The sequence below is a fragment of the Gossypium raimondii genome, chromosome 8, assembly GCF_025698545.1.
Source record: "Gossypium raimondii isolate GPD5lz chromosome 8, ASM2569854v1, whole genome shotgun sequence".
NCBI classification, from domain to species: Eukaryota; Viridiplantae; Streptophyta; class Magnoliopsida; order Malvales; family Malvaceae; genus Gossypium; species Gossypium raimondii.
Genome location: NC_068572.1, coordinates 45,768,402 through 45,789,845, shown reverse-complemented (window position 1 = coordinate 45,789,845; position 21,444 = coordinate 45,768,402). Strand labels below are relative to the sequence as shown.

Genomic DNA, 21,444 nt, shown 5'->3' with positions numbered 1-21,444 from the left:
TTAAATTTTATAGAGAGCTTGAACTGTGATGGTAATCAAATTGGTATAGAGTGTCAAGTAAAAGGTTTGAGATAGGCTTAGTTAACCATTAATGTTGAAAAGTACTTTTCAACCAAAAAAAATTGGTAAACAAATAGCTTTCAAATCAATCTTTAATTTTAAATTGGGATTTTAATTTTTATCCCAAACCAAAAAGCCAAAAAAAATTAGCTTTTAGTTTTTGGAAAGTGCTTTTCAATGAAGCTACCTTTTTACCTGCTCATTAAATCTTCTACTTTACAACAACATGTTTAAAAATTGACATTTTACATTTTTGACAGTAATAATAAACACTATTAAACTTTCCAAAACTACTTTTTGAAACTTTTTTTTCACGGTACTTCTAAACCTAAATGGTAAACTAGTCCATGATGATTCCTATTTGGTGGCTTAAGAAAGGTAATGAGTAAGCCATGAGTTAATATATGATGAAGGGCAACATTAGTAATTTTATTAAAAAGTTTTAAAAATGATTAAAAATTACAAAAATAGTATAAAACGGTAGACAAATATAAAAATATATACAAGTTATTAAAATTTATTAAATATAAAAAATAAAATTACTACTCCTTTTATAAAATTTTATTATTTTTATATTTTTAAAAATTTTATATAATCTCTAGAAATCATTTAAGTCCTCTTAAAATAAATAAATGAGCAATTACCTTATAAAATAATTTTAAAAATTAATTAATCCTTCATGTAAGCTTTTCTTTACATATAAAATTTTTCATGTCAAATATTACATCACTTACCACGTCAATACTTAACGGTTCGTCAAGGACTTCAAAAGAAAACAATAGTCGAGGAACTCAATTGATTATTGAATTTGTTTCTTACAGATATTTTAATATTTAAGCCTAATATAAACATATTAATCCAAATATATATATATATTTTAAAATTATATTTTAGTAACAGAGTTGAAGATGAGGTGTTTGCTCACCAAGGAGGATTCTAAAATGAAGTGAAATGAGGAAGCGTCATCCAATTCCAAGATTGGATAAGTATTGAAGAAAATCCAAATACCGTAGGAGACTGACGTGGCGGTTACTTGGTTAGCAACCTAGCCCAGTTGGAGGAGAAATGCCCCCTAACTAAAACAAGTCTTAAATAAACACCTCTTCCCATTCATCTTAATCTTCAAGACAACAGCACCTCATCCATCGGTTAGTTGATTTCTTCATCATCTCATCTCTTTGTTTCAATTCAATCTGCTGAGGTAAAAAAAAAAATAATTCTTGAATTCTTGTTCTTTTGGTTTCTCAATATCAAATATGGTTTGGGTTTCTTCTTCTTCTTTACTGTCTTGAATTTATGATGATCGGATTCTTCTTTCTTCTTTCTTTTTTATTTAATTTGGAATTAAAGGATATCTTAACTTGAATTTGAATTGTTGTCCTACTTTAAAGTTTGTGGTTTTTGTCTGCGGTAAGGTCTAAAAATAGGGTATTAGTTGACTTTACATCCTGATGGTTCTGCAGTGATATATCAGCAGGTATGACTAAAAGCAGCTTCAAGATTGAGCATGATTTTGGTATGTTACTGCTGATCATGTATTAGCTATTCTTTGGTTGCTTTTCATTAATTTATGGATTCTTAATATCCAGAGAAAAGGCGTGCTGAGGCTGCCAGAATCAGGGGAAAATACCCTGATAGAATTCCAGTAAGAATTCATCCTTACCCTTGTCTTTTTCCACCCTTTTGACTTTTTTTTTTCCCTTTCTTCTTTGCTGATGTTAAAGAATAATTATGATTGTTCCACCACTTGTCTATTCTTTGTGCATTCTGTTGCTTCTTAATTTTTTTTCTAGGTATCCATTTTAATATATATAATTGATTTTTGCACAAACGAAGGATCAAATGATTCAATTGGCTAATTTACTGAAAAGTCTTGTTTTTGTTGTGTTAAAAGTTCTTTTCTCGTCTATGAGCTTTAGAGTTTTGAGCCTAAATCAGGACTTTGCACTGCCTTCACCTGTAATGCTGGTCTAACTTTTGCTTTAAGTAAACATGTTAATGGATGAGTTTTTTCTTAAGACTTGTCGTGGTGTCTTTGCGGCGTTTTGATATCTATTGTGTTAACATCGATTATACACTTTGTTGAGTGACTTGATGATTATGAGCAATAGATGAGTTCTATTTCTGTCACGATATCTAGAAAGCAATTTCAGTCCTGCCAATACCAATGTTCATCTATTGGTGGATGTGACTTGATGATTAAGAGCAATATCTATTAGTAGAACAGCTAATGGTCTGGAATGGTATGTGTGATCTATACATTTTCTATTTTAAAGCTTAATAAAGATAAACCTGAGCCTGAAATCCCCTGCCCCTCCCTGTCAAGTCTAGAAAAGAAAAAAACTTCTTAAGAAGGAGGAAGGGTTGTAACTCAAGAACTTGAAAGTGTAGAATAGACGATGTCTTTATCCCAGATTGAGTTATCAATAGAAAAAGACTTCATAATTTAGCTGTGCAATTGTTTAAATGGAGCCTGCTAAAAACATTTTATTCACGTTTGGCTTTTCATCCCTGCATAAGGCAAAAGTGAAATTTATAACATTTTAATACCCCAATCTTGCTTCTATTGATGTTTGCGCATGTGCTTTTTAGGTGATTGTGGAGAAGGCAGAAAGAAGTGATATTCCTAACATTGATAAGAAGAAGTAAGCAACATTTTCATGCCAAGTTTACCTTATTCCTTGTTATCATTCATTATTATTTATTAGCAACTGCTAGCCACCATGTGTATGGTTGCATTTTAAGTCCATTGATCAATTTCCTTTGGCACAACTGAAATATAGGTAATGGATATCTTTTTGATGATTTGATTTAAATAATTTACAGATACTTGGTCCCTGCCGACCTCACAGTTGGTCAGTTCATCTATGTAATCCGGAAGAGAATTAAACTGAGCGCTGAAAAGGCTATCTTCATATTTGTGGACGGTGTCCTCCCACCGACCGGTATTAAAATTTGCAAATTTCTTCTCTTTGAATAATGTTATACGTTAATATATTCACCTTTTCAATTTCTATATGCTAAGTAGCCATCACCGTTATGCAGGAGCAATTATGTCAACTATCTATGATGAAAAAAAGGATGAAGACGGATTTCTGTACGTTACATACAGTGGAGAAAATACATTTGGCTAGCAGATCATGCTGGGACCTTATTTCCATGCTATAGTTTACATTTAATTGAATAAATTAATAGTTGTGGCATTCTGCCTAATATATGATATGATTCCTCGGAATGCCTATACGTGTATAGTTTCTCCGTACATAATTCCATATCAATCTGAAATGTCGGAACTATTGCTCAAATTCATTGAAGAATGTTATAACCCTTTATTTAACTTTGTCCGTAAAAGTTGACAATTCAACCCATTTATTAGTTTCACTGATGGCTGATGTTTGACAATTCCCCTGGTTCAGAGGATTTGAATCATACTATAGTTAACATGGAGAACAGTGGCACATCGTATAAGTAATATAAAATTGGTGCCGTGGAGACAAGGGAGGCTGAGACAACCGAAAATGCTCGACTTTTACCAAACATATCGATTGGATCCGATTTGTCAACGCCCCCTGCCCGAATCCCCATCCCTCTGGGAACTCGAGCCTGTCTCGCCGGCGCTCCCTTCTAAACCCAACAAAAATAAACATCCCCCACGAGACCACCAACATTCAAACTCCAAATGCATGATACAAACAAAACATGAAGGCACAATGCATGCTTTCACCACGAGAATGTTTATCTGCAGGTCATGCCAAAGCATTTTATGTTAACGAGAGATAAAGATGGTTTAACTTCATATATCAAATTTGAATATTAAAAGAAGTTGGGATTTTTAAAGAGAATTAATGAAATATGTGAAGATTTAATCTCTGTATCATCCCCACCCAGGGTTGGGTTTCTCTCAGCGTGTATATTTCGGGATGACCTGCTTTTTGGCTTTGATATGCTGTTGGTTTAAAAGGTTAAGAATGGCGTTGCCAGGAGTCGGACCACTAGTGGAAGGAATGGATTTCGGCGGCCATGGTGGGGGGTTGAATCCACGTGGCAATTGAATAACTCAGATTGTATGGCCGGCGTTGACGGTTAAGGGGGGAACCCTTGTGTTTCGCGCAACATATGAAGGAAGAGGTGGTGGTGGTGGTCCATGTAACCTTGTCTCCTTGGTTGCATGGTCCTACCTCGCTCCCGCACATATCCGCTTTGTAGGACCGACGTACGTGTATTTTCACATTCACTGTTCAATCTTTTTGGAGCCTTGCAAATGGCTGTGAGTGCATGTGGCATTGGCAAACTACACATAATATTGCTTCATGCTTATGGAGTTCGCTACTTCACAATGAATTCCAACATCGATCTTCTTAAAACTGTTCTAAAAAGAAGCTAACAACATATATTTCTTATTATTTTCGTTTTCTTTAGGGGTTATATAGGGACATTTCAGTCATTAATTGCAGCATTCTCCAAGATCTATCGACTAAGATCTAAAAAGGGTTCCCACTTTTTTAGTTTTAGCATTAGAATATCATCGGTTTTAAGTTTTCCAAGAATGAAATGGTGGGTAAAGGCAATTAACTAGAAGTAAAAACGACATGAGATTTAACTAGTGTCCCTCGGAACACACAATTAGCTAGCTAAGCACGCATTAGCTTTCTTCAATTTATTTATCTTACTTCTCATTTTCTTACCTTTTATACTTTTTCCTTCCGATATATAATCACCAAAGTAAGCTCTTATGTTGCTTCTCTAATTTCCCTGCTGAGGGGTATATGTTGCTTCTCTTCATACATCTGCATGTTCTAAGTGAAGGATATAGCTGCATTTGATGATCTTACCAGTACCACATCTTGCTTTGCCTTAACATGTCAACCCCATCTTGTTTTCTTCTTCTCCTTCTATGCCTTTCTCTGCAAGCGTGCAGTGCTCGTCGTCTTGTTGCAGTTGACAGTAAGCATCATAAGATCGATAATATACTTCACTTCTCCATCAAGGTTGGTCCAATATACAATGACAATCATCATTTAATGTTTTGCTATTTTGTTGTACATAGTGCGCATGCATTATTTAACTTCGTTTGGGTTTGGGGGCCTTTTGTTTTGCAGAATGATATGAAGAAGGATCGAAAGAATAACTCAGTTGCAGTATTACAGGCGAAATCGTCTTCTTCCAAGGAACTCCGATCCATGAAATTAGAAAGCATCGAGGAATCTCATGGATATAATGTCACTCAAAAGCTGGAAGATGCTGAGGTGAAGTACCATAAGACAATAGTAGAAATTGAGAAGAAAAAAAATCCAAGTGTTGCAGTTTCTTGGCGTGTGCCTCACAAGAAACATGACGAAAAAAATCCAGGTTTTAACTTGGATTACTCACCACCAAAGACACATCCTCCTCATCACAACTGATATAAAAAAAAAAAGTTTTATTTTCTTTGCTAGTCCAGAGAGTCGAGGAAAGAAAGCTAAGATACCAGCTCCGGCAAGAACTGCAAAACATAGAGTTAAAAGAGCCTTTTAATAAATATTAGGGCTCAAGTCAAATGTTGATCTTTCCAGCATAGGCATGCAAGTTATATATATGACCATATATATAACATAGGGTGCTGAATTATAACGAGTTACAAGCCCTTTTTTCCCCTCTATAAATTTAGTGTATATTCATCATGGATCATATATATATGTTCCTCGGAGAGAAATATTTATGTTTCATTAAGCTTTTCAAACTACATGTAACTTCCACTATTGATTATATGTGTGTATGTATCCTGCTCCATTCTTTTCTCTTTATATTTCGTTTAGGTGTGAAAGATGAAGCAAATATAACAGTTCGGAATAGTAGTGGGTAGATGCAAGTCAGAATACTACGGCAGTCATTAAATTAGTTTTGGCCAAGTTACACTTGAATTGGCAATTTCCGTGAAGGAAAAACAGCGTTGATGATCAAACTTTGAGCTAACCAAAAATGGCGTTTAGGTAAAGTGAGAACAACGGAAATAAGTTCCGACAACTGAAAATGTAGGTCTCGAATGGTTCATGATTTCGTTTTCAAGAAATGCCATTTAACATGCATATATATTACTTTTTATATCTTATTGGAGGTTATCCAATTTAATTTGTTGATACTCAAATAGGCCGAACCATTTAAGAAAAAAATTCATTTTTATGGAGAGAAAAGAAAAATAAAAGGTTTGGACCATTGTTCATACGCATAAAAAGAAGACTCAACATTTTAAATAGAATAAGAAGGATAAAAGGGCCCTCTTGATAAGTGAAGGGCACAAGTTCTACCATGATCGATCCCTTGAAAGGTCGTAAATAATCTATGATTAATAATTCCTCTTTCAACATCTTCATCCATCTATATAACACAACAAATATATATAATGATAAATAATAATATAATGTAAAAAAATTAGTTACTTAGATGAAATATCCATAGAAAAAAACTTTGATTTGGTGTAATTATACACATAAAAGTTTGTTTGTGGTTCAAATGTATACATACTTACTTACCTTTAAACACTTTACTATATTGGTGCCACTCTTAATTGAGTCACGAACTCAGTTATGAAATTATAGAAATATCTTTTTTTTAAATTATAATTATTATGATGACACTTTTACTTTTCTCACTTTTATATCATCTTTAAATAAAATAATTAAAACTATAAATCCAAGGGTCGAACATGTATTAAATAGTGTTAGAATACAAGTTTATTATTGCTCCATTTATTGACACGTATGCGAATGTAATAAAATTTAATATTTGTTAAACCAAGGTGTTTACAAATTTTATTCTAGAAATAAAATACGTCTATTTTATTTCTCAAATTGAGAAACCGATCGAGAAAATGGCGTCACGTTTAAATAAATTTACAAATTAAGCTATTTTATTTCTCCACTGTTATGAAAAAGCCTATTTTAATTGCTTTTATATATATGGGACTGAAAATGATGGAATTTTAAATATTTCTGAAAAGGGAACTGATGTTCAAAACAAAGTTGGAACAAGATAATTTATAAAACACAATGAATAAATTCAATACATGGTATTTGTTAACACGGTTCGGATTCATCAATATTATTTCGTAGAGCCTTGTACAATAATCTTTCGAATCATCTATTGGCTAAAGTTTATTCTACTCTTGCAATTGAAACAACCTCACTTACAACAAAGTTTACTCTCCAACAATATCAAGTAAAGATAAAACAAATAACCAGCAAAAATCACTCCATCAACCGCACAAAAATGGGTGGAAATGCAGTTTATTTATAGGCAATAACTTTTTGTTAAAAGCTAAATTTATTTCTAATAATTATCCCATAAATTCTTTCATATATATATATCCAGATAAGAAAAATGTTTGCATTTAATCAACCACTCCTTCTATTTGAAATAAAATTCTTCAGCCAAGTAAAAATAATTTACTGTTTTAATCAAATAATCATTTGTTGATTGAAAACTAAGCCAAAAATGCCAGCAAACTTTCTACACTTATGGTGTCCTAAACAAGTGTCCTAATAGTCAGTCCAAGAATGTAGCTTCAATGTTTTGGACAGTTAAGGCACAACGTCTTTAAAAACGTTTTTCAAAATACTTTGTTTCGAGGGAGTACCTCGACATTTTGATTAAACAGAGGAGGGAGAATTTTGACCATAAACATAAAACTAATTATTTTCTTTTCTTTCTTAGTATATATAACAAAACTTTAATTATAAATTCTCTAGAGTTCTTTTTTATCACTGACATAGTAATATTTTGGTTCAATGTTAATTTTTGAAGCTAAAGTAGGAAGATACATATTTGTTGATCTTGGGTTATGCTCGAATCTTACATTCTGAAACATCTTCCACAAAGCTTGAGCAAGAGTTTTGTTAATCCCAATAACATTTGTCGTATGCAAACCCAAGATCAATGCTTCATATTTGGATTGGTTATTAGTGCAAGGAAAATCTAATTTAAAGGTCAGAAAAATAGGTTCTCTACTTAAATATGAAAGGAGCACTCTAATTCTTTTGCTTCTCCTTCTAAGGAGATGTCTTTTCTACTCGAATGAAAGGAGATTAACTCAAAACTCTCAATTCATGAATTGACTTCTCTACTTAGTGGGATTAAAACTATTGTTGCACCTCCTCTTGAAGTTGTTGAAGAACCATCAAAATGTAGCTTCCATTCCCATTGAACATACTTCTTCATGGAATGCGTTCGGCATAGAATAATTCAACATTTCTCCATTTTGAGATGATAAGTGAACAAGTAAGTTTGAATGTGTTTAAGCCTAAATAGGTTTTGATAGAGCAACAGAAATGTCCAACTCACCCAACAAAGCAAAAGGAGCCATTTTGCTATTCTTCTTTATAGAGCTGGTCTAGAGAGCAAGAATTTGATAGGATCGGACTTGGTTACTATAATGAATTTATTAGCTAGGACGTATCAGAGTTTCTAAGTAGCAAAAACCAAGGAAAGACAACTCACTCTCATGTAAACATCTACTCAAGTAATACATTGGTCGCTCTGGCAGCACTTATTGAACGTGGAATAGATGTCAAATACAACATTATTGGCTTATTCTTCACAAGCTTTTTCATGGTTGTTGGAAAAGTTAAAATTTCCTCCATATTTTTAAATGCCTTCTGCTTCTGACAAAGCTTGAAAAGTTAACAATAACTTTTCTCAAGGATAGAATAAAACCTAAAAATGTAAGAGGCTTTCCCCAACAAATTTTTAATGTTAGTTCAAAACAAGTGGGGAATTGGTGTTTAAAAAATCTTGAAATAAAGCTAGCAAAGCTCAAATTAAATCAACACAAAGATTTATAGTGTTCCACTCTCGATTGCCCTTTTTGCTAAGGATTTTTCTAATTTTCTCTATTAAAATTGTTACCTTTCAATGATAAAGTATAACATGTACAACTCCCTATCTTTTACTAAGGCTAAGATAGAAACCTCTCTAGTTTTTTATGACTCAACTATGGTATAAACAATAAAGACCACTCTAAGGTGGGTGTTTACAAATAAACACTTGAATAAAGAATGAAATTAAACTCAACAAGTGTTTATATACAAAGTATTAGTATGAGAAGAATGAAAGTAAGAACATTTAAATCTAAGCACTAAATCTTTGGTAATTGTTCTCTTGCCTTTATCAGAGTGCTTGGAGACCTTATTTATAGTTTCTCTTTGATTTTTAGCTTTTTGGAGTTGTTGAAAGGAAAACTAGTCATTTGGAGCAATTTATTTGTGCCTTAAAAGCCTTTTTGCAACTTGGGTATCAATGCGTCGCCTACATAAGCATTTAACACTTTTAAGCATCATTTTCTTCCTAAAATCAAAATAGCATTAAAAATAGTATATTAAACACAAAAAAAAAATACACAACAAGACCTAATTTCGACACGCAAACTATTAAACACCTAAAAAGACTTAGTTTTACTCGAAAACACACTAAAGTAAGTATGAAAGAATCATCTTTACATATATCAAATTTTCACTCATCAATACCCATAAAGAAGGTGTTGATACTCAGTGGCGTATCTAGGGGCCTGGTAGGGACCCTGCCCCCTTAAAATGGAAAATTATCCATTTAGACTCTTTAGAAATTTTAAAATTTTAAATTAGTAAAGGAAAAATTGCACTTTGCCTCCCTAAAAATAATAAAAATTTGAGTTAATCCTTTAAAAATTATAAAGATATAGGCTATTAAAATTTAAAATTTAATTTAGCCCCTCCTAAAATTTTTTTTTGGCTTCACCCCTGTTGATACTCCAAGCAAATAATCATTAGAAACAATATGGTATAGACACCAAGATATGGTATTGATACTTTGGGGCATGTATAGACACCAAGCTATGGTATTGATACTTTGGGGCAAGCTATCAATACCTCAAGAATAGGTTTTGATAATTTGCCCATCTAGAAAGTGATGTGACTATTAACTTGCCAAGGTATCGTTACCTTATCAATGTACCAAAAGTCTAGGTATCAATACTTTATCCCTCTAAAAATTGTTTTAGAGATTGTTTGAGAAAAATATTGATACCATAAGCTAAGGTATTGATACTTCATCTAAAAATTTACTTGAAAATCATTTTAAAACACTTCTAAAGGGTTATAGGTTTATTCAAAATATTTGAAATAATTCAAAGTATTTTGAAAACTTATTTTCAAGTATTCATAACACTTAAAAATATTTTAAAGATATTCAATTTGATTCTAACTTAATAGATTAAGGGTTTTAAATGATATACAAATAGCATCATGGCAATAATGACCACGAGTATCGATAGTGTAGACAACATCTAAGTATGAAAATATCATTAAATTGTTGGCAAATATTGCACCAAGTTGATGAATCAAGAATACGAGTTGAATAGTTTAAGGTGTGCTGGGCACTATCCTTAATGATATTTTATCGTATAACGTAACCTTCAGGATTCAACAAACTTTTCAATTATAAAAAGGGAGTAGGAATCAACAATAAACCACACTAAAAAATGACTCAACAATCTCAAAATGATGGAAAGGACGAAGGAGAGAAGAATGATAGAGCTTTTAAAGTGTATTTGGAGTGAAAATGAACGATGGTATTTATAGGAATTTTGCTGTTTAAAAATAACTTAGTCAAAAATAGTTGTAAAAAATGTTTAAAGTTTTTTATTCGCCAAATTGTGCCTAATCAAAAAAAAAATCCAGAAACAAAAGGGCTAAACATGGTGATTTATTGCACACAACATCATATTAATCTTTTAAGCCTAGTTTAGGCAACCACCCTCTCAAATCATTTTATATTAGTTCAATGAAATATGATGAATTATAAACAAGAGTCTCAAGATTTTCATAAAGAATGTGGGATTTATTTTTTGGGGAATATTTAAAATTTTCCGAGACTTATCACCTCGGTGGCATTAGTGAGACTCGAAATGCACATTACCGTTTCATCATTCTTCTGAAACCTCACTGAACTGCCTTTGGTTAATGAATGTTGAATTGCATCTTGTATTTCTAGTGTCCCGGACTAGCATATGAAACTGGATGAATAGAAGCTATCTAGAACCCACTGTTAATAGCAGTAGAATTTATAAAGACTATATAGCTACGAATATGCTTCAAATTTGAACGTATTAAGAACTCTGTACATCAAACTTTAAGATATTTTCACATGTGATATAGCGTGAGGATGTTGCTTTTGTTCAGGGTTAAGATGCAATGTCATCTTCTTTGTATCAGCTAAATCTACCTGAAGCCATCCGGGACCCACAATTTGATATGCAAAGCAGATAAAGAGGGTAACATTTTTCTTGGGATTCTTTTGTTTTTGGAAGGGAGGGGGGGTTAGTTTTTAAGTGGTTTAGTAAATTTCTTGACAAATTGAGGTAGCAGCTGGGAGGGATGTGTGTGTCATCTAGAAATGCAATGGGAAGCTCAAGGCAAAAGATGGGTTTCAGTTCCATAACAGGGATCATTAAAACACATCAGTTTGCACCGCAGCAATTGCATGCATTGTTTTAGTCTAACCTAGCTCCCAATATTCTCCATAACCTTTTTCTGATACATATGGTATTTCTCCCCACTGGTGCTCTGTATTCTATGTATATCATTGTCATGGTTGTCTGACTCTTTGTATGGGTAGCAGGTCATTTCATATTGTCAGGATGTGGCAAGCAGTTTCTTCCACTCGGTACTTGTCCATAAAATGTACATATATAATATGTGCCCTTTAACTCAAAATTTTAAACGCTTGTAGTGGCCAACAAACAATGGATGAGATTTTAAAGCAACACCAAATTTGACCGTTGATGGGGGTACTAAATACTAATAACTTTGCAGCATATTGAGGGGATGTTCAGTTGCCATGCAGGAAGTGCCATCCCATAACAAGGGTTAAGAGTGAACCATGGGGATCAAGCCCAAGGTTTCAAGATCCATCAACAACTGATAAACAAGTATGTACACAGATTTGGTTTGTGAGTGTGCAGGTTAGCCACTTGAGGCAAGCAGAGGGAGACACAGTGGGTGGGAGCTGACCAGGCCTTATACAATTAGGTTATACAATAACAGTGATTTTTATTTTTTATTTTTGAAAAACAAAAGGTAAAGGAAAAGGGTGTGTTGAGAGAAATTGTGAAATAATAATCCATTTTATCCTACTTTGGTCCATAGTGAATACACGGCAGCCGATGCGAAGGCAACCTTACTGTAACTTCTGGACCCATTTTTAGATTGTGTGAAGGAAAAGAAAATTGATTCCCTCTCTTCATTCCTTTTCCTGTCAGAGATTTTGAACAATCAACAACGCCAAGCAATGGCATTTACAATACAAGGCAGAGAAGAAGCAGCACATAAATTTTGCTACAAACATGAGATTGATGGTGATGAACTGTATCACTTGTGCAAGCAAAAGCTAGAGCAAGCAAGAATGGTAGCCATTTTGGGGACCATTTTATTTATGCTATACAAAAGCCAAGGAATTGAAACACTATGATTTTTATTTGCTTCTTTAAATACAAAGGTCGTCAATGCATGCTTCAAAATTCAAAGCTTGTTCTGATAAAAGCTATATAACTTGTGTATTAATTTGCAGGGTGCAGATAATGACAAAGAGCCAATACACATCCTCATACGTGGCGGAAACCCACAGCTGGGGAGGATCAATAAATGCCAAACACTTGTCCTTGCTTCAGGTGACCAAATAAAGCCCTCCTATCTACTACACTATACACCCTTCATTTCTCAACGACATTTTTCCCAACATCCTCATGAACCTTCAAAATTTTTCTTTTTTTGTCCTAGTCATTATTTATATATTGTGTAAAGATATGGATTAAGGTGTAACATTTTGAGGAAAGAGAACCAGATAATGGCCATTACTGTCTCTTCTGTTCATTCTTTTCTATATTGAAAATGGCTAAAATTAGAGAAGTATGGATAACTTGCAACATTATTGAAGGGTCCATTGGAATTTGTAGAAAGCATTGCAGGAGGAACATGCTTGACACCTACCTCACCATTCTTATTGCCTGTCCAAGTACTTGTCTCATTATATGTTCTTTTTGGTCTACAGAAGTCCCGATTAAATTTAAAGTCTGAAACAATGATGTCGCATTTCATATTTTTGCTAAGCTTATTTGCATGGCAAAACATTGCTGCTATGTGGATGAGAAATTTGTCAACAATCTAGCCGTAGATCTTGAATGGAAGAGCCAGAAACAAAAACCTGTTTTTTTGGCTACCTTTTTAGAAAAGAGGGATAGGAAAAAGGAAAAGTTTGACACAATGGAAATGACTATTGAACTAAAAAGCGACTAAGGTGGGTAATACACTATTGCACTGTAAAAAGCTTAAGTTTTTCCTGGAAAATTTTATGAAAAGCTATCCTTTTATCTGTAACCCCAATAATTAAAAAGGAAAAGAATCAAGTAAAAACAGTATATCTCTTCTCTTTTTAAGCAGAAGAAACTGTAGAGGGAGTGGTCTACACATATCTCAAAGTAGCAAGCCTAATAATTCTATAAATATATATAGATGAAAAGAAGATACCCTAAATAAAGTATATATTATTAATCACTAAATTAATGTATATCAAGTTCCAAGCAAAATTAGTATATTAGACTAGTCAAGTCAAGACATTGGGGATGGGAAACAGTAAAGAATAGCAAATGACCCTATTCTGTCCAAGGAAACCAAAAAGATAAAGCCATGAAAAAGAACCAGAAAGAGACAGTTCTGGATTTGTAATTTACACATATCACTTACTACTCTTCCTTAATTATCTCCACCTAAAATAAAATGTAGAGCAGAAAAAGGGTAATAACGGAATAATACAAGTATTACTCACAATAATATAATATAACTATGTAAAAGGGAGAAAAAATAATAAATTGCACTAGGAGAGGAGAGTTTTACATGATCAAAATGGGATTTGGGGCAATCATTTTTCTTATGTAACTTGACTTTTTAAATGAAATTTTAAAATACCAACAATGTCCCAATCTCCCTTACCTCTCTCTCTATCTTTCTATGCTTTCATTTCCTTAGGCGAACAAATTCAATAGAGTGGAGCTCGTTGGGGAGTTTTCTTTCTCCGGTTCATCAAACTTCCCGAAACTTCGGATACTGTCGGAGGGCATGTCGGTCGACATGCTTTTAAGCTACTCCTCTTCTTTCTCACAATTTCCGTCGTAGCAGTGGATGTGAGTGACACTTCCCCGTACCCACCAGACCCGGTCGAACCAGATGGTTCAAGGACTGAGTCCGGTGTCACCAAACCATAATCCTCCGAACCCGCTTCTGGTAAAGGTAAGAAATTGCACTCGAACAGGAACTTTGAAACCCCATCTTCTGTTCTTAACAGATCATTAACCTGCTTGGAAAAAAAGGTTTTTTTTTATGGTGTTGAGAGATGGTGTTTATGGAATTATACGATTAAAAAAGAAGAAAAAATGGAACCTTGCAGGAGAGAGAGCAAAAGAGATAAGGGTCTTGCAGGCTTCTGTCGCAGGTATTGCAGAAGTTGCCGGAGCCTCTGAACTGTCTTGTTTGTGGCCTTTGGTTTATAAATATCACTTTTGCGCTATTTGTTATGTATGACTAAATATAAAAATGGAGAAGCAGTGAGTATCATTGAACAATAACGAAATATTCTTTCATAATTCAGACACTTTTTTTTTCTTCTGGAAATTTCACTGTTATTTTATCAGTTGGTTAAGTATACAGTAAGATGGATGATAATCAATGCTCAAATGAAATGATTACATGACTCGAATTTCCTAGCAAAGGCTTCGTTTTTTCATTAGGAATAAATCAACAGTTTCATGAATATCTAAGCATGCATAGAAAAAAAAGTGAAGGGGTAATTCAATTAACCAAAAAAGAAAGAAAGAAAGAAAAAGGGTTTTCAAAAGAACATGCTTTTTGAATGTCTGAATTATGACTTACTTGGACAAAAGCACAGTCCATTAATCTGGTTGCATCATCCAGCCTTATAACATCATGATAGACATACCTTCTTATCTGAAAAAAACATGAAATCATGCTTTCATGAAGAATTGGAAGGAAGAAGAAGAAGAAAATTGAAAGATGTTGGAACCTGTAAGAGGCGGTGAGAGCTGTGAGGGGATAAGCAGTTAGGGCAAATACTGATACAACAGTCCAAGCAATATATATTCTTCTCGTTTTTCTTGGCATCTTCATGAATTATGCAAGCGTTGAAGAATTTCTCAGTAAGAAGAACTTGAAGCCAACGAGGTAGATGTGAAGAAAACAGCTGCAAAAACAAAAGCAAAAAAAAAAAAACCCTAATTGAATTAGCTTAAGTGAGATGAACCCAAGAATTGAAAAATTAAAAAATGGAAAGTAAAGGAAACAGTTACCATGGTTTTCTTGGGTTTGAATTTTGAAGAAGAGAGGGACTTATGAAGAAAATGGTGGACTCACCATTATTGCAGAAAGAGAGAGAGAGAGAGAGAGAAACGGCGTCTGGCAAACTGCTGCTGCTACTGGGGGGTGGGTTGGCCACATTTAAAGAGGTGCACTGTCTTTTTTCTATATATATATATTTTTGGTACGTCAATGTAGTCTACTATAGTGTAAAACAAAGATTACAAAAGAAATGAATATTTTAATTACAGGCGGGGCTTGGAAAATGGGACGCCAGGACTAGAATGAATGAAAGGCTGGACATTGAAACCATAAGTAATAGAATAGTGATAAACTGATAATACATCAAAATGGGACGCCAGTTTTTCTTTTTATTTGTCAAATATTGCTATTACTGCTTATACCACTTTAATTTATTTATTTAAATTTTAGTCTTAATTTAAATAGTGAATTTTTCCGAAATTTTATACGAAAAATATATTATTACATACATAATATCATGTGAAGTAGTTAGTTCTATATAATACTCACATGATAGCTACATTAATAGATTTAACGACTATCATTTAAATTTGTATTTGATATTTTAAAATTGAAAAGTATAAATATTAAAACAACTATTAAATCTACAACTTATGTACAATACAAATTTAACTTAATAAATTTAACCATTACTATTTGAATCCTAACTAAATTTCAAAATTGAAAAGATATAATGACTAAAATTTGCATCTTACATATAATTCATGGACCCATATTAGAGTTTGACCACTTTTTCTTTCTTATTCTAATTGCTGATTACTAAAAACCCATGTCCCCAAAACCCTAAAAACCTAACCATTTGGTTCTTTGTGAATGGTTGAGTTCCTTCCTGCCACACACACACTCTCTCTCTCTCTCTTCCTGTGCTAAGTGCAAAATGACAAGACCAGAAACACCCAACTTTTTCTCAGTTCTCGGTGGAAAACGGTGAAAGAAAAGTTGCAAGTGGTATTGGGATTTAGAAAGTGACCCCCCTCCCCCTCAAAAAATAATTTGCTTTTATGGAATTTAGATACATGCATGAACCCCTTGGTCATGCAGTCATAGGCTGCTGATACATATATATTCACCCTTACAACACAATAAAAGACTTTGATGGGGTCTCTGCAAATTTCACAGTTCTCAACAGTGTTTTCACAAATCTAAATATGCATTTCCTTCAACCACCGGGATTAGCTCAACTAAATAGTGATTTTGCTATCATTGATGATAAAAAAGAAAAGAATTTTTGTCTGCCTACTATGCCGTTAAGCACTGAAATTCATTCTCAAAATGGACCAAACCACAATCTGAATAAAAACATAATAAACAAGCCCATTACTTGCAATAAACAAGGTTGCCGAGGTATTATTATTAATTCATTATAGATCGTTGGAAGGCGTTTTAGGTCACTTGAGGAAAGAAAGAAAAAACAAAGTGAGGGTTACGGCCTTACGGGACTTTGGGAGAGAGATGGCATCAAAAAAAAAAAAATGGTACGAAATAGCAGCCAGCCCCAACTGCAGCGGCCAGCACTGAGCAATGCAGCGTTAAACCCTCCCCCTTATCATCATCATCATCATCAGGTCCTTTTGTTTCTATTATTTACTATTTGTACTAGCCTTTTCAGCTAATGTTTTTCAACACCATTTTCATATTTATCTTCTCCATATACCTAGACAAATAATGATTCATCAAATTCTCACCAAACCTTTACCATTTTTCTTCCCTTTGCAAAAGACCTGATATAAATAATCTCCCCAATTAACTGCACATGATCCTCCCTTACTTATTGGGGGCTTTACACATTAATTTTTTTATTTAAATTTCCTATCCGGAAGCAATAATCTTTCTTTCTCTTCACATTTTGTTAAAGCCTTTCTATTTATGAGCTCTAAAGCTCTGCTTTTTTCTAGTTGTCCGCGTAAAACTAAAAGCATTTTTAGCTAACAAGCTGCTGAATCACCGACTTTATCAAAACAAAATTATGTTTATAATACGTGGAAATAAATCTTGAATGCTTTAGGTGTGGCATTTGCCATTTGACACGAAATAAGAAGCCAGTACTCCAACTTTCAAATCGAATCCAAGGGTGCTACGCTAAATCTTCATTGCCCATATATCAAGATTTGCCAATCTTTTCATCTGATTTTTTAAAAATTAATACGAAGCTTTCTGATTAATTATGTGACTTGCAAATGATTTTACACCTTTAATATTTAATTAATTTTTTAAAATACTATAGTTTTAATTGCACTGGTTAGAATAAATTAATATTTCTTATTTAAATTATTTTATATAATTAATTATTTATTTCAGATATTATAATAAAAATTTTCAAATAATAATTAAAATGCACAATAATAATTAATTAACTATAATATCAATTAAGTCATAGTTAATATGCTCATAATTCTATTCAAATAATAACTCTATTTTGCATCAATAAAATTAACCAACTTTAAAAAAATGATAAAATCAGCACAAATTTTGTTAAGATCAAAATTTTGGTAAGCTATAATTATAATTATAAGTATCACAACTTTTTTCCACTATATTTTATGCTTAAAGTTGTATTAAGTAATAACTCTATTCTAGAAATAGCGCAACTTTTTAATCAATAATTGTAATTTAAATCATAATTATTTTAAATGTGTAATTACCACAACTATTAAATTTTTAAATGTATAGTTATCACTTCTATTTTATTTCAATTTTTAACTAATAATTCTAAATTAAATATTATAACTATTTTTAAATGTGAATTTAATAATATAATAAAAATAAATGATATTTTTGTTAGTTCAATTTTTCCAAACTCCTAATTTGATATATGCACTAGTTCCAATATCGCGTGCATTGCACGTGGTTTTACGTGCACATTTACTAATTAAATTAGAGGTAATCTAAATTATAATAAAAATCTATTGATCTTTAAAATAATTGAGAGGATAAAATAACATTTTAAAAGTAATGAAAAAAAGTAAAATAATTTTCAAATATTTACTTAAAATATTTAATTAAAAACTTGGATTTTGTTATTTTTAATTTATCTAATTATATTCAATGATTTTATAGATTCGCAATGTTATTAATTAATAATATATCATATTGGAACATTTTCAAATATTTATAGTGTTCGATAATTATAAATGAAAGGGTATAATGCCTTTTAGTTATTGATCAAGAGTTATATCACTTGATTTTTGACAAAGAATTATAACTATGAGATATTAGTTGAATATTTATGTCTCTTTTAAAGATGTGGTTATTCAAAAAAGTCACTTATTTGAAGTTATGCCTCTATGAAGAGACATGAGAGTTCCTATAAATAGGAGTCGCATTTCATTTGGAATATATACCAAAAAATTCTCAGAAGGTTCTTCCTATTCTTTCTCCATCTTCTATAATTATTAAATTGTTCTATAAAGAATTATTGCAGAAATTCTTTATAGAAATTGATTTTCTTATTATACTCTGCATTGTGCTTAGTGGACTATTTTCATTAGTGCAAGACTCAAATAGTCACCGAGCTTCATTGTATCATCGATGTTCATTTGCTTGAAATTCATTTGCACACCGAGTATAGGTGGGAGCAAATAAAACCTTAAACATAGTGGTTTGATACACACATTAGAGCCTTGTTTCAAGTTGTTGTTCGTGTTCCGTTCGTGTGCTCGAAATTTTCTTCACCGAAGTTCCGCACTAACAATTTCAAGATTCTATTCATTTCCATGATAGCTTGTAACAGCCTGAAATTGGGCCTAGTCGGAACAGTGGTTTTGGGACCACAAATGTAATATTTTGAAAATTTCTACAGTAAGATATTATCCTTGGTATAGTAAAATAAGGAAATAAAGTGATAAAAAGGGTAATATTGAGTTATGTCAACATTGGGAAGTATATTATGACACATTAATTCAAGAAAGGATTAAATCGCAAAAGTGAGAAAAGTTTTGTGGGTCAAGAGTAAATATTCAAAATTTGAGGGGTTAAAGTGTAAATAAAAAAGGTTGAAGGACCAAAGGTGTAAATATTTTAAGGGTGGAATGATCTAGAAACTAAGAAAAATGGATGGATTAGGACCAAATTGAAAAAGGTGAAGAATTTTGAGGCACTAAATCGTAATTTTACCAAATTAAGTGATGACTCAAGGATGAAATTTTAAAAGATCATGAAGGGCAAAATGGTCATTTAGAAGAGAGAGAAATCTAGAAGATAATGATGATGTTGGAGATATTTTAGATTAAATAAATAAATAAATATTAGTTTATTAATATTTTAATTTGATTTTTAAATAATAATTTATTATTTTATTATTTTATTGTTTAGTATATATATGTGGAAAGAAAGATGAAAAAAAAACCAACCAACCCATCATCTTCTATGCATCCAACGTGAGGAGAAGAGAGAAAGAAAGAAAGTTTTGCTTTCTTTACAATTTGGTCCTTCCTTCAAAAAAATTACCATTTTCACCTAAAAATCAAAAGAATTTCCTTATCCATCAAGAGAGAAAGATAACAAGGAGACTATGGGGAGCTAGAATATCAAGTTAGATTGAAGAAATAGAGGCTGGAGGAGAGAGAAAATCAAGTTAAAGATTGAAATCAATTGAGCAAGATAAGAGCATCAAGATTTCAATATATTTTTGAGTTTGATATTATTGAAAAAGTATGAAATTGATGTTAATGTAGGGTTTTATTATATAAGGTTTTATGTTCTTGATATGTTAGTGAAGAGAAAATAAGAGAAAGTGATGAGAAATAGTGTAGAGAAGGAAAATAAGGGTGTTATAAAGTTAGTAATCAATATTTTGCACTAAAACAGTTTTGGACAGCAGCAGTAGGTTAACTTTGAAAAATAACTATAAATTTTGGAAATCGAATTATAGGATGAATAAAAGATGAAATTAAATCTTATTGAGTCTAGTTTCTTATAGAAGAAACGGTGTAAGCAATAGAATTGTAAATCATGAGATATAATAAATTTTGTGAGACAAGGTATGATTTCGGGTTCCTCTGTACTGACTTTGGAAAATCATAAAAAATTGGATAAAAATAATTAGAGGCTTAAATTTATATTTTTAAATACTTAATGAGTCTATTTTCAATAGAAACAAACGGCAACATCATTAGAGTTCTGTACGAGGAGATAAATAATTTTTAGTGAAAAAGGGTCAGAACTGTTAGACAGCAGAATAGGGATGACTTTAAAGAATAAACTGTACTTATTGGCTAAGACAAAAATTCTGAAAATTTTATGGTAAGAACATATGTGAGTCTAGTTTCAGATAAAATTTACAGATCTTAATTTGGAGTTCTGTATCTCAAGATATAAATAATTTAGTGACTACGACTCAAGTGGACAGCTTTAAATGAATATATATAAGTAAATGGTGAAATTATAGATAATGTTACCTATAAGCATGTTATATACATTAACGATGTGGAATAGAGAGGAGGAGGAGGAAAATATATGATTATTTAACTAGCATGAGTTTTCATTAAAAATGACCAATTTACATGTTTTAGGTTCAGGGACTAAATTGAACAAATGTGAAACTTTAAGGGTAAATTTGTAAAAATGTCAAAAAGTGACCAAATTGCATGAAATGGATTGGTTATTTATCTAAATTACAAAATTGGATGAAATTTAGAACAATATTGGGTGGAAATATGAGAAAATTAGAAAATTTCTAAAATGTCCCTAAATTTTGGTATTTCTGCAATTTAGTCTGGTGAGCTCGTATGAGCTATATTCTATATAATTTTAATTGAAGTGAATGCTATTTGGTAATGAATATTATATATATATATATGTGTGTGTGTGTGTGTGTGTGTGTGTGTGTGTGTGTGTTTTATTATTGGAATCGAATTATTATTGGTAATATGTATAATTATTTGATGCATTTAAATGATTGTCGGAAGCTCGATTGGGTTGGAAGCTTGTTGGAGATATATCACATTATCCATTGGTTCTATTGGTAATTTTG

General features: G+C 32.2%; 3 protein-coding genes across 4 annotated transcripts; 2 read left to right on the top strand and 1 right to left on the bottom strand.

Annotated features, from left to right (window-relative positions):
* The first annotated feature begins 1,042 nt into the window (after positions 1-1,042).
* LOC105791663 (autophagy-related protein 8f) lies at positions 1,043-3,397 on the top strand. The gene is made up of 6 exons (XM_012619848.2): positions 1,043-1,208; positions 1,524-1,576; positions 1,650-1,705; positions 2,653-2,705; positions 2,887-3,005; positions 3,106-3,397. The coding sequence occupies exons 2-6, from the start codon at positions 1,540-1,542 to the stop codon at positions 3,192-3,194; spliced, it is 354 nt and encodes a 117-aa protein (XP_012475302.1). The 5' UTR covers positions 1,043-1,208; positions 1,524-1,539; the 3' UTR covers positions 3,195-3,397.
* Positions 3,398-3,988: 591 nt separating this feature from the next.
* On the top strand, positions 3,989-5,829 carry LOC105791662 (root meristem growth factor 10). Its single transcript, XM_012619847.2, has 2 exons — positions 3,989-5,048; positions 5,160-5,829. The coding sequence occupies exons 1-2, from the start codon at positions 4,920-4,922 to the stop codon at positions 5,460-5,462; spliced, it is 432 nt and encodes a 143-aa protein (XP_012475301.1). The 5' UTR covers positions 3,989-4,919; the 3' UTR covers positions 5,463-5,829.
* An 8,053-nt stretch (positions 5,830-13,882) lies between these two features.
* LOC105791661 (protein RGF1 INDUCIBLE TRANSCRIPTION FACTOR 1) lies at positions 13,883-15,597 on the bottom strand. Of its 2 annotated transcripts, none has more exons than XM_052634402.1 (5): positions 15,489-15,597; positions 15,142-15,318; positions 14,991-15,065; positions 14,502-14,642; positions 13,883-14,415 (listed from the first exon to the last, which is right to left on the bottom strand). In XM_052634402.1, the coding sequence occupies exons 1-5, from the start codon at positions 15,570-15,572 to the stop codon at positions 14,101-14,103; spliced, it is 792 nt and encodes a 263-aa protein (XP_052490362.1). In that variant the 5' UTR covers positions 15,573-15,597; the 3' UTR covers positions 13,883-14,100. The 2 variants fall into 2 exon arrangements, with proteins under 2 accessions (XP_052490362.1, XP_012475300.1); XM_012619846.2 differs by having other exon boundaries at positions 15,425-15,583.
* Between the last annotated feature and the right edge of the window lie 5,847 nt (positions 15,598-21,444).